At 40.6% G+C, this 14255-nt stretch overlaps 1 protein-coding gene across 2 annotated transcripts in view; it reads right to left on the bottom strand.

The window, feature by feature from the left end:
• HENMT1 (HEN methyltransferase 1) overlaps positions 1–14255 on the bottom strand; it is a 61968-nt gene that overhangs the window by 27742 nt on the left and 19971 nt on the right. For both annotated transcript variants that reach the window (XM_077277395.1, XM_077277396.1), the window contains exons 2-5: positions 11229–11344; positions 6552–6664; positions 4269–4403; positions 2729–2911 (exon numbers count right to left, since the gene is read on the bottom strand). In XM_077277395.1, the coding sequence (XP_077133510.1) occupies positions 2729–2911; positions 4269–4403; positions 6552–6664; positions 11229–11315 (518 nt within the window). In that variant the 5' untranslated portion in view covers positions 11316–11344. The remainder of the gene's footprint in view (positions 1–2728; positions 2912–4268; positions 4404–6551; positions 6665–11228; positions 11345–14255) is intronic.

Raw genomic sequence — 14255 nt, 5'->3', positions numbered from 1 at the left:
AGGCTGGTTATGAAGAATAGAGGGGTCTCCAAGCCATTTTTTTTAATTAGCTAAATAAATAATTTAAAAAAGTGACGTGGGGTCCCAACCACTTTTGACAACCAGTCAACTTAAAGCAGACAGCTGGGGGCTGGTATTCTCAGGCTGATAAGGGGCAATTGATATTGGTCCCCTGCATCCTAAAAACCCACAGCCGCCCAAAAAAGGCGCATCTATTAGATGCGCCTATTACGATGCTTTGCCCACTTATTCCCAGTTGCCCTGTAGCAGTAGCAAGTGGGGTTCATATTTGTGCGGTTGATGTCACCTTTGTGTTGTAAAGTGACATCAAACCCACGGATTAGTAATGGAGATGTGTCTATAAAACACCTGTCCATTACTAATCCTATAGTTACTGAATATCTTTTTTTATGTTTTTGCTCTTTTACACAATAAAACTTTAAAAAAATTGTTTTTGCATCGCTTCATTCTGAGAGCTATAACTTTTTTATTTTTCCGCTGACTGATCTTTATGGCGGCTTACTTTTTGTGGGACGAGATGATGTTTTCAGAGGTACCATTTTTATTTACATTTGACTTTTTGATCGCATTTTATTCCACTTTTTGTCCAGCAGTATGATGAAAAATTATAATTTTTTCCATTTTTTTTTTTTAAGTTGTTGACTGAATGGGTCAAGTAGGAAGACGGTTTTATAGGTCGGGTTGTTCTGGACACAGCGATACCAAATATGTGTACTTTATTTGTAAATTTTAGTTTATACATAAATGTATTTATTGGATTAATATATATATATATATATATATATATATTTTTTTTTTTTATTATTTTACAATTTTTAAAAACTTTTTTTTTTTACTTCTCTACATCGATTGCCGTATGTGGGGTCGGGAAGGAATTTTTTTCCCCAATGTGGAGCTTACTCTTTGCTACATGGGGTTTTTTGTCTTCCTCTAGATCAACATGTTAGGGCATGTTAGGTTAGGCTATGGGTTGAACTAGATGGACTTAAAGTCTTCCTTCAACCTTAATAACTATGTACATTGTCCCAGGATGGAACAGCAACTTTTCCTGCCCTGATTGCTGATCTAATACCCTGCCATGCATTAGATCAGCGTTTCACAGCCTGCCATGCATTAGATCAGCATTTCACAGGCAGGTGCTCTTAGCAGGAACTTACAGGCCACTGTCCCTGGGTGTCCCCGCGTCCATCTTTCGTCCAGGGTCACTATGGAGGCTATTGGCACAATGTGATCACAATCGCGTTGTGCCGATGGGAGCAGAGAGGGATGCCTTCTGATGCCTCTGTCAACAGTGACAGTGACATCGTTATTGCAGAGGGAGGGAGCTCCCTCTCTGCTCCCATCGGCACAATGCGATTGTGTACACCCACTATCAGTGCTAGCACCGATCATGTGCGTTGCAGCAGGTTGTCAGCTCTCATATAGAGCTGACACATTTGATCGCCGCAGCACTTGGTGTGAGCAGTATATGTACACCGGTTTGAGGGAATGAACTCCTGGAAGTGTTGTATATATATACGGCGCGTGTTGTGAAAGGGTTAAAGTGAACATGACACTTTATCAACTAGCAGCATGTAACAGGCACCGGCTATATGATTTCAGCCATCTATGTTTTGACTTCGAAACGCTGCAACATTTTAGAGAAAAATATACTGTTAAAGGCGCTGGGGATCGAGCCACATGACAAAGTAGTCAGAAAGGCGAGTCCCTGGCAGCTTCTTCCCACCCACTAGCCTAGAGTGTTAGCCCTCTCCCTGCGTGCATGTATAGGGAGAGACCTGTCAGTTACTAGCAGCAAATCCAGGAAAAAGATGTGCACACTGTCACTGGGTTGGTGCAGGCATGAACAAAAATAGTCCAAGTATAGGAAAAATCAGCCGCACTCAATTGGTTGAAAGTTCAGCAAACTGTGTAGTTTCTTTATTAACATATACAATAAACATCACCAGGTGCTTTTTTAGGAGGTAAATGGGTGGCGGACTATTCAATTCGGGTAACGTTTCGACCCCAGCGGGTCTTTATCAAAACTTCACTTGTGCCAAAGAGGTAGAGGAGAGGAGAAAGAGCCGAGTTCCCATAGGGCAGCTCTGGTGGAGTTGTGTGGAAGCGCGTCCGCCTGGTGGGTGATGTCACTTTGGCACAAGTGAGGTTTTGATAAAGACCCGCTGGGGTCGAAACGTTACCCGAATTGAATAGTCCGCCACCCATTTACCTCCTAAAAAAGCACCTGGTGATGTTTATTGTATATGTTAATAAAGAAACTACACAGTTTGCTGAACTTTCAACCAATTGAGTTACTAGCAGCAGGCGGGGAGAAGCCGATGGGGACCGGCCTGTTCAACTAGTCTCCCATGTTGCTTTTAAAGTACGTCTTTCTCTGAAAAGCCACAGCATTTCAGAGTCAAACAGACCTGGCCGAAATCATACCCCAAGTGTCTGATTAATGCTGCTCATAGATCAGGCAGGGTGTATCAGCAGTCAGGTTCACTTTAATCCAAAGTGAAACTCGGCAGCAAGTTTCTTCCCCTCTAAAGCGCCCCCATAGGAAAATGCAGTGTAATGCATGGTCCAGCACCCCCCCCTTGCTCCATAAAGGGAGAAGCTGTAGCTTCTGTTGCTCGAATTTATGAAGGCAAAGCCCTTTTGTAACTCAGAATTCCCAGTAGGATATCGGAAAATGTGTTTTTGAAGCACTATGAAGTCTCACCAGCTCTGAAATTCTTTTCTGCTCCATTCAAACTTGTGGTCCGGATGTCTGAAGCGTGTTTTTTTAGAAAATAGGACATTAAACTCTACATTTGGAGTGCTAATCACTACAGCCTTAGGAGCCATAAAACCAAATACCACATCCTGGAATTGTTCCAGGTCCTTTGTTTCCAGGTGTTCGATCCTTCAAAGACACAAATAAATTGAGAGATCAGTTAGGATTTTTTATGATGTTAAAATCCATAAAATTATATTAGGAAACACCCGTTCTCCAAATAAGCGAGAAGCTCATGAACTGCTTAACTATGCCATAGAAAATATATGGAGATTCTAATATAGATAAGCTTCATGTTAGTTACAGAGATGTCTTCAGTACTAAGTCAACAGCTGCCTACTGCAGATGACGTATGTAGTTCACAATCTAGTCCCCCAAAAAATCAGTCCCTAGTCAGAGAATGTGAGTTTCATAAGGATGGTCATCAATATCAGATTGTGAGGGATGGGGATCCAACATTGCCAGCAATCATCTCCATCAGCAGTGTCCAGATATAAAGAAGTGCCGCTCAGTCCAGTGTAGTGGTCTCTGCCAAGAACTGCAGATCAGCTAATAACAGCTGATTGGTCGGCGTGTCAGGTGTCGGACCTCCGTGATCTGATATCGATGACCTATCCTGAGGACAGGTCATCAATATCATATGCTCAGACAACCCCATTGACTTAAGGTACCGTCACACTCAGCGACGCTGCGGCGATATAGACAACGAGCCGACCTAAACTAGATCGCTGGAGCGTCGCTGTTTAGGTCGCTGTAGAGACGTCAAACACAGCAACTCCAGAACGATGCAGGAGCGATCCAGTGACGTAACGGTGACTCACTTATCGTTCTCACAGGTCGTTAGCTCCATATCAAACATTGCTGGCATCGTTGCTTTTGATGTCAAACATGACAATACACGCCGACCTGGCGACGAAATAAAGTTCTGGACTTCTAGCTCCGACCATCGATGGCACAGCGGGATCCAGATCGCTGCTGCGTGTCAAACACAACGAGATCGCTATCCAGGATGCTGCAACGTCACGGATTGTTGTCGTTCTCGTTGCAAAGTTGCTGAGTGTGACGGTACCTTTAGACTATTTGCAATAACCTTTTGCAGGAAATCCTATCAAACTACTGTATTTATGATCTAAACAGCTTTTTTTTTCTTGAGGTGACAGGGACAAAATGCTCCTAAAATACTATTACAAGTCAAGAACGGTAATCATTCATTAGATATTGAATATAAGGTAAAATGTAGGGCATAATCATTAGCCAAAGATACAATATAGGCCACATCTCAGTTTCCTAATGTGCTACAGCCTAATGAGTAGCATGGATGATATTGATCCATGTCATACTGGCCCACAAGGCACTAACGTGATTGATGCCGATGCCTCGTGGACCTCTAGAAGAGAGTATATTTATCAGTCTGTCAAACCCTCAAGCAAATCCACTCCCTCCTAATACAGAACTCATAACATCTCAGGCGTCTGTACATACTTACAGCTCAATGCAAGTTATTAGGTCAAATCCAAGCAGAGCAGGATCTTTCTCAGTCACAGAACCATGATACAGGGTTACAGACAATGCTCTTTCCAGTGGGTCCAAGTAATGGAATGGAAGAGGAGTTAAAGTATGCCTGATGATAAAAGCATAGGAGGTCAGATTTCCTACTATACAGGAGGTTAAATAAGTATTGAACGCGCCACCATTTTCTAAGTAAATCTATTTCTAAAGGTGCTCTTGACATTAAATTCTCATCAGATGTCAGTAACAACCCATCCAATCCACACAGGAAAAAAAAATCAAACCATAGATGACCACAAATTATGTGTAATAATGAGAAATGACACAGGGAAAAAGTATTTAACACATGAAGAAAGAGAGGTGCAAAAGCCATGGAAAGTCATGATACCAGCTGAAATCTATCAGTAATTAGAAAGCAATCTTGACACAAACTGAAAAATAATATCAGCTGGTTCATCTGATGACCTATAAAAAGGTATCTCATTACCAAGGTTCTACACAAGAAACATCTCATGATAGCTAAAACCAGTGAGCTGTCTCAAGAACCTCGCAACCTTATTGTTGCAAAACATACTGATGGCATTGGCAACAGAATAATTTCTAAACTACTGAATGTACCAGTGAGCAGTGTTGGGGACATAATCAGGAAATGGAAAAAACATAATTTCACCATACTGTATACCGGCCACAACCAGGTGATCCCTGCAAGATTTCAGACAAAGTAGTGAAAAGAATTATCAGAAGAGTTGTTCAAGAGTCAAGGACCACATGTGGAGAGCTACAGAAAGACCTGGAATCAGCAGGTACAAATGTTTCAAATAAAACTATAAGTAATGCACTCACTCTCCATGACCTGTAAGCACACTAACCATGCAAGACTCCATTGCTGAACAAAAAGCATGTTCAACAGTGTTTAAAGTTTGCTTAACAACATTTAGGCGATTTTGTGAATACTGGGAGAACATAGTTTGGTCAGATTAAACCAAAAATTGAGCTCTTTGGATGCCATAATACACACATTGTTTGGAGGCCAGAACGCACTGTGTATCACCCCAAAAACACAAGGTTAGCAGTGAAGTTTGGAGGTGGGAAAATGGTGCGGGGCTATTTTTCAGCATACTACACTGGCAAACTTCATATGATTGAAGGAAGGCAGAATGTACAAATGTACCAAGACATTCTTGATAAAAATCTACTGCTAATTACCAGCGTGATGAAGATGAAATGAGAGTGGACATTTCAGCAAGGCAATGATCCCTAACACACAGCCAAGGAAAGTAAATAAAGCTGCTAGAATGACCCAACCAATAACCTGACATGAATCTAATAGAAAATTTTGGGAAGGAACTAAAGTTCAGAGTTCATAGAAGAAGTCCGCAGAACACTCAGGATTTAAAGAGCGTTTGTGTGGAAGAATGTGCCAAAATCACACCTGAGCAATGTATGTGACTAGTTTCTCCATACAGGAGGTGTCTTGAAGCTGTAATCTCCAACAAAGGCTCATGTACAAACTATTAATTAAATTTCAGTGAGCGTGTTCAATACGTTTTCCCTGTGTCATTTTTCATTATTACACATACCTTAATTTATGGCCATCTATGGTTTGAGTTCTTTGCCTGTGTGGATTGGTTGGGTTGTTACCGACATCTGGTGAGAATTTCATGTCAATAGCACCTTTAGAAATATGTCTACATATTGGTGATGTGTTCAATACTTATTTTGCCCACTGTATACTGTATAACAAACCATTTTAAATGAAAACTATAGGGTAAGTTACATTGTTGCCCCTGCTGCCTTTACGTGTTTATATATGGACCAGGGAAGTCCTGCTGGGCTGAATAGAAGCAGCCACAGGGGGCATACTAAAGGGATAGGTGACGTAACACTAGTAAGACGTAGCAAATGCCAACATTTTTGTGTGGCTCCATGCTACTGCAATAGTGTAGACCACCTGTCTTACGTATAAAATGCACTTTGCAAATGGCCTTGGAGCCCTGAATGTTTGCAACGTTTTCAAATACAGTGCATTATAGGCATTATTCCAATATACATCCATATGACTATGCGCGAATTGAAATTGGCAATAATAAGGGTGTGTTGTGTTCACTTAGTATTTTCATGGCACCGTTACACCTGATGATTTCTAGAACAATGTGTTGCATCGCTCTAAAGAATTCACTTTAATCTAAAACTCATTTGAACTCATCCATTTAATGCTTTTTGACAATACTTTTTCCATAATCACGGAACAGTTACTTACCCTTTCCTTCTCAATATGTCCTCATCAATGTCCACACCAACAAGCTCCTCAATGTAGTCCCAAAACTTCAGCTTGTGTAAAAGTGTGCATTCTGAGCACCCCAAATCTGCAACCTGCAGAATAAAATGCAAAACCTGCCTGCTTTACTGACTACCTATCAGACACACTCATACACAGCACGTATACGCAGTTTTTAATACTAACAACAAATTAAAAGAATAAAGAAGATATTTAGACTGGTCTACATTGAAGCAGTTGAAGCATGGCTAGCACACAATGGCTTCATAAAAGTCTCAGCAGCTGTCAGTTGTAATATTAGAAAATAATTGAACATTGTTTGCTTCTTGTTAATGACAGTCAAAGACTTTGTGGGACCTCAGCCTCACACTTAGAACCAATCATTAAAGGGGTTATCCAGAAATTTTAATATTTTTGCGTACGGGGCTACACACGGACAGGAAAGACAGCAGAGCAGAGCAAAATATATCAGCATCAGACTAAAGTATAAGCACAAATACCCAAAAAAAGGGTCGGCAAATATAAAGGGTGCTTCCAAAAAGTATAGGAATCTGAAAATCAGTGTAAGCAAAAAGAAACTAAATTAGAGCAACAATCTTTATTAAGGGTATTTCAACATGATAAAATAGGAGTAAAAGAAAGGGGGAAACATATAACACAAAGACTGCACCCATCCAGGATCCAGGTTTACAAAAGTTAATGAGGAAAGAAGCAGACCTAATAAAAAATAAAAGGACTCCAAACAACATAAAAGTATAAAAATAGAAAAAGGGCACAATTACAGGCACAAAGAAATCAATAATATCCCATAGTGGGTCATACATAGCATACAGTTGTGCTCAAACTTTTACATACCCCGGCAGAATTTTTGCTTTCTTGGCCTTTTTTCAGAGAATATGAATGAAAACACCAAAACTTTTTCTCCACTCATGGTTAGTGCTTGGGTGAAGCCATTTATTGTCAAATTACTGTGCTTTCTCTTTTCAAATCACACTGACAACCCAAAACATTAAAATGACCCTGATCAAAAGTTCACATACCCATTTCTTATTACCGAGTACTGCCCCCTCTAACATCAATGACAGCTTGAAGTCTTTTGTGGTAGTTGCAGATGAAGTTCTTTATTTTCTCAGATGGTAAAGCTGCCAACTCTTCTTGGCAAAAAGCCTCCAGTTCCTGTAAATTCATGGGCTGTCTAGCATGAACTGCGCGCTTGAGATCTCCCCAGAGTGGCTCAATGATATTGAGGTCAGGAGACTGAGATGGCCACTTCAGAACCTTCACTTTGTTCTGCTGTAGCCAATGACAGGTCAACTTGGCCTTGTGTTTTGGATTGTTGTCATGTTGGAACGTCCAAGTACGTCCCATGCACAGCTTCCGGGCTGATAAGTGCAAATTTAGTTCCAGTATTTGCTGATAACATGCTGCATTCATCTTTCCTTCAACTTTAACCAAGTTTCCTGTGCCTTTGTAGCTCACACATCCCCAAAACATCAGCGACCCACCTCCGTGCTTTACAGTAGGAATGGTGTTCCTTTCATCATAGGCCTTGCTGACCTCTCTCCAAATGTAACATTTATGGTTGTGGCCAAAAAGTTCAATTTTGGTCTCATCACTCCAAATTACCTTGTTCCAGAAGTTTTGAGGCTTGTCTCTGTGCTTTTTTGCGTATTGTAGGCAAGATACATTGTGGCATTTGCGCAGTAATGGCTTTCTTCTGGCGACTCGACCATGCAGCACATTTTACTTCAAGTGCCTCCTTATTGTGCATCTTGAAACAGCCACATCGCTAGTTATCAGAGAGTCCTGTATTTCAGCTGATGTGGGTTTTTCTTTGAATCCTGAACAATTTTCCTGGCAGTTGTGGACGAAATTTTTATTAGTCTGACCATGGTTTTGTTTTTACAGAGCCCCTGATTTTCCATTTGTTAATCACAGTTTGAACACTGCTGACTGGCATTATCAATTCTGTTATGATCTGGTGGTTAAGAGGCCACACTGATATGACCTGGTGGATAAAACGCAACATGGGACGAGCTCTGAGGAGGTGGTATCTCTACTGACCGCAGTTCCTAATCCTAACAACAACACTAGTAATAGCCGTGGGATGTTCCTGACTCTCCCTAGACATCTCGTCACAGCCTAAGAGCTAACTACCCCTAAAGTAGGAAATAGAAAGCTATCTTGCCTCAGAGAAAACCCCCAAAGGAAAGACAGCCCCCCACAAATATTGACTGTGAGTGGAGAGGGAAATGACGTACACAGAAATGAAATCAGATTTCAGCAAAGGAGGCCAATACTAAACTTGATAGACAGAGAGAAAAGGATACTGTACGGTCAGTATTAAAAACTACAAAATCCACGCAGAGTTTACAAAAATGAACTCCACACTGACTCACGGTGTGGAGGGGCAAATCTGCTTCCCCAGAGCTTCCAGCTAGCCTGAATATGACATAGTGACAAGCTGGACAAAAAGAGACATATTTGCAGAGCAATAGAGTCCAAACAAATGGACAAACAAGAACTAGCAAAAACGTATCTTTTGCTGACAAGGACAGGCCATATGAGAAATCCAAGGAGAGAACCAAATCCAACCAAGAACATTGACAGCTGGCATGAACTAAAGCCCAGAGCAGGTTTAAATAACAAACCCAGGCAAGGCGATCAGTGGAGGCAGCTGCTACAGCTACCTAAAGGAGCAGCAGTTCCACTCGAAACCACCAGAGGGAGCCCAAGGGCAGAACTCGCAAAAATACCATTAGCAACCACAGGAGGGAGCTCCAGAACAGAATTCACAACACAATTCCTTGGATATCTTTTTGTATCCCTTTCCTGTTTTATACAGTTCAACTACCTTTTCCCGTAGATCAGTTGACAATTCTTTTGCTTTCCCCATGACTCACAATCGAGAAACATCAGTGGCTGGATGAAAGATGCAAGAATCTGTCTGGATCCCAGAATCACACTCAGCTTTTATGCACACACACTGATTGCAAGCAAACAGGTCACAGGTGATGATGTTACCTTTAGTAACCATTGAAACCCATTTGTGTCAAATTCTGTGCATGGTTATCAGGACAAAATCACCAGGGTATGTGAATTTTTGATCAGGGTCATTTGGATGTTTTAGATTGTCACGATTTAAAAAGAGAAAACACAGCATTTTGACAATAAATGGCTTCACCCAACCACTAACCATGAGTGGAAAAAAGGTTTTGGTGTTATCATTCATATTCTCTGAAAAAATGCCAATAAAGCAAAAATTCTGCCGGGGTATGTAAACTTTTGAGTACAACTATATACCACTATTGTGTATGCATAAATGAAGATGGCATAGCCAAGTAGCATACAAATAAATGGAAGATCTGCACAACCTGGGGAGGGTGAGGAGCAGTACCAATACGCGTCGAGCTTACATTGTGCAGATGTCTGTTTTCCAAGCACATGTTCTATTTATGTTTTTTAAAGTACCACTCAAGTGCTTGTTTATTTGTCAGAGCTGGAGTGGCACTTTAAATCTAAGTCCCCTGCCCCCAGTCATATACTCACCATGAGGAGTCTTCATAGTTTTTTCGGTGCCACTCTGGTTCTCCCGTGCCGTCTTGTAAGTGCAGCTTCTGAACGACCGGAAGTCAGAAGCTACGTCACAGGCTCTCAATACAAGTCTGTGAGAGCTAGAACGAGGTCAGAATGAGGCCTCATAGACTTGTACTGTAAAGTGATCTCTGCGCCGCTCCATGAAACACTGGAGCGCGTCAGTAGGTCACTTTTCACCGGAGACTGAATTGAACAGAGCGACGCTGGAAACGGAGGAAGGCAACAGGGAACAGGGGAATAGGGACAGGGGAATTAAATTTAAAGCACCACTCCAGCGGTAAAATAAAAAGAGACGCTGAATGGTGCTTTACAAATAAATCACGTACATTTTGCTCTGCAGCCACTGTTATATCCTGTGTTCAGTTCAACATGATTTGGTGATAGGTGCTCTGTAAGTTAAAAAATGTACCTGAAGATGTCACTTAAGTTTCGCTATGGGAACTTATGATTTCTGTCTACAATCCAGGCAAGCTCCAATGGTTCTGTGCCCTGGGCACACAGTCACTACGTACTGAAGATCATGCTGGGATATATCAGATGGTTCAGATGACATTCCAATTCACATTAGCTTGGAAGTGCCAGTCTTTTGGCATTGTATATTAGCTTTCTGACCGAGCTCTCCGCCCTTCATGTGGTGGATTTTAATAGCAGCAGGGTCCTTTCTACCCATAAAATCAGACTTGGAAGAGAGGTATTCACATCTATCCAGGAATTTAGACTTAAGTCTTAGAGAGGTATTCACATTAGACAAGATAGGACCCAGCAGTTTTGAGACCACCTTGTCGTTGGTTGATGGGCATGCATGAATTAGTCAAATTATGTGCTAAGTGTCTCATTTTTTCCCTAGTTTCCAGAAGCCGTATTGCTATTAATATTTAATATATGTCACATTGACGTGCTTTAGCAGTTCAGAATGAAACTTTTCTTGTTTATTGTGTATGGAGGTAGCTGCTCCTAGTTGGCACCTGTCCACATTAGCTTGGAAGTACCAGTCAGTCTTTTCGACGTTATTTTTGACATTCCAATTCAGACTGATCTTCTGTTATATAGATAAAAACTGACCTTTTTGGGTTTGTGAGCCTCGATGTAAGCTTTCACAAATTCATACCGCTGTTCATACAGTGGCGGTGTAAAGCGTACTGGATCCATGTGTATTTAAGATAATGGCCTATTCACAGCTGAAATATGAAACCACAGATTAAATCCAGAATGAACAAAGTCAATACAGAAAATATCTGTAGGGAATTTATGATTTAATACTATCTCCTTGTTGATATTCTGTTGCAAGAATGGAAACTACAATAGTGACAGAATTGTGAAAATATTGCATCATTGTTTGCTTCTAATTAGCAAAAATAAAAAAAAGTACATTTGATCTCTTCCTGGTGTAGGACATCCAAAGCATCCGACATCGGATGCAGGTGCATGGAGAAGGCTCGGGAACAAGGCTTGCTTCATAACAAGGCCAGCTGTATAATGCAGCTGGCACCTGCCTCTAACTAATGACACGGCATGCGGGGCTTACTACAGACCTCTATTGCTACCATCTGTTGTTTTCCTATAAAGCCCATTCTGCCCTTCATAGGAGAATGCTTATTTCACTATATACTAAAATATTTAGTACAAGCAAGTTCAAGTCTATTGCCTCAGATGATATGCAAAGTTTTCCCAACCAATAATCCAATGGTTTCCAACAATAGAAAAGGAAAACAGCACAAAAAAAATTAAAAAAGTGGACTTTATTGCCCAATGGTGTGGCGACTTTTCGGATGTAGTAACCTTTCTCAAGCAGTGAACATATTAGTGGTGCATATTTTTATACATTTCTCATTAATAAGTCAATTATAGATAATCATTTAAAAATATAATAATAGTACATTCATAATAGGTGACAATTAAAGCGCTGATGCATATTTGAACAGCCTTTTCATATTTATTCTTTATAAATTTGATCATATTTTGCAGGGTGATCTATGATTAAAATATGTTTCATAAACAAGTACATTCAGGTGTGCCATCCTTATGAAACAAGATTAAAACACTCACATTTCTGTAATTTCCATGCCCGCCAAATTCACTTTGCATGTCTGTGACATCTGTACCATTTACCCATAGTGCTTATGACCGCAACTGCGCAAAGCCGCTCTGAAGATCGCAGCGCCATATTTGTTAAGGTAAATGGCTATGTATAGGTACACTCCCCGGAAGAAGGCTAGCACCGAAACGCGCGTGGGGACCTGGCAGCACATTTTTAGGTAAACAATGCCCCTTTGATTATTTGGATTCTGCTATGCATTCTTTCCTATACAGCACCTTCCATTAATGACCATATAGCTGTGCATGCACTGTAGCACTTTGTTCTCATTAGCACCTTGCGATACCATTATCACGGTTTTGTGCACACTAAATTCTTTTTGCTTCTTTGTTGATTCTGCAGTTTTGAACTTTGTTACTCTTTTCGGCACATTGATATTATTTTTTATTTTCTATTACTTGATTTTTTTAGATTCATTTTGGTGGTATTCAATATATTTTTTATTTTTTTTATGGTGCTTTGTTGGGGTATGCATTTTCTGTGAGCCATACATATATTTATTATTGTTATGATTTATAGTTTTATTTTATTTTTGGGCATGTTTATAATATTATCTCTTAATGCTATGCACTTTATATAAAATGTGTGCCATTATTCGATTCAGCTGTTACTACTATTTATTATTTTTAACCTTAATAAAACTTTATAATTACGGTATATTATTTGTCTTTATTGCACAATTTCCTTTATATGATCTTAATTTATTTTTGTGCTTGACATTGATTTTTTAGACAATTTGTTCCATCTTTGATAATTATATGGAGAACTATGTGGAGCCCATTATACAGGGTGGGCCATGTATATGAATACACCTAAATAAAATGGGAATGGTTGGTGATATCAACTTCCTGTTTGTGGCACATTAGTATATGGGAGGGGGAAAGCTTTTCAGCGTGCCGATCTGGGTCATCCGTGATGAGATGCTGCAGCAGCTGGATTTTGTAAGGGTGCGATTTGTGAGTAGCTAATATCCGCCGAAGGGATGTTCGACTGATGCCAGATCGGCGCGCTGAATTGCAGAATGGGCAAAACAATAATTGGAACTGGACCCTCAGTTTACACAGAACATTATGTTCAGTGATGAGGCAAACTTTTTTGGGTGGGCCATTTATATGGATACACCTAAATCAAATGGGAATGGTGACAGTTTTCTTGTGTAGGGTGTCTTGCATTGAAATCTGCTGCCATGACCCGGGTACTACGTTCACCAGACATCAACACAATTTCTATCCGCTCCTCGCATGTTAACCTCTGCAACATGTCAATGGCTGTAAACAAAAAGAAACTTGTAAATAACTCATGAAAGAATAAAGTTATGTTAAAACCAAGCACACCAATGTTTTTCTTGTGAAATTCTCAATAAGTTTGATGTGTCACATGACCCTCTTCCCATTGGAAAAAATAAAGTTGGAACCAAAATGGCCGACTTCAAAATGGCAGCCATAGTCACCACCCATCTTGAAAAGTTTTCCCCCTCCCACATACTAATATGCCACAAACAGGAAGTTGATATCACCAACCATTTCCATTTGATTTAGGTGTATCCATATACATGGCTCACACTGTACTGTATGGAGCACTGTGTGGGGCCCATTATACTGTACAGAGCACTATGTGGGACCAGTATACTGTATGGAGCACTATGTGGGGCCTTTATACGGTATGGAGGACAATGTGGGGCCCATTATACTATATGGAGCACTATGTGGGGCCAATATACTGTACGGCACACTATGTGGGGACATTATACTGAATGCAGCACTATGTGGGGCCCATTATACTGTATAGAGCATTATGTGGGCCCCATTATACTGTATGGAGCACTATGTGGGGCCCATTATACTGTATTGAGTACTATGTGGGCCCATTATACGGTATGGAGCACTATGTGGGGCCCATTATACTGTATGGAGCACTATGTAGGGCCATTATACTATATGGTGAACTATGTGGGGCAGTTATACTGTATGAGCACTATGTAGGGTTATTATACT

Source organism: Ranitomeya variabilis, chromosome 8 (assembly GCF_051348905.1).
Source record: "Ranitomeya variabilis isolate aRanVar5 chromosome 8, aRanVar5.hap1, whole genome shotgun sequence".
In the NCBI taxonomy this organism is placed as follows: Eukaryota; Metazoa; Chordata; class Amphibia; order Anura; family Dendrobatidae; genus Ranitomeya; species Ranitomeya variabilis.
The sequence above is the reverse complement of the archived record's forward strand: the minus strand, read 5'-3'. Positions and strand labels throughout refer to the sequence as shown.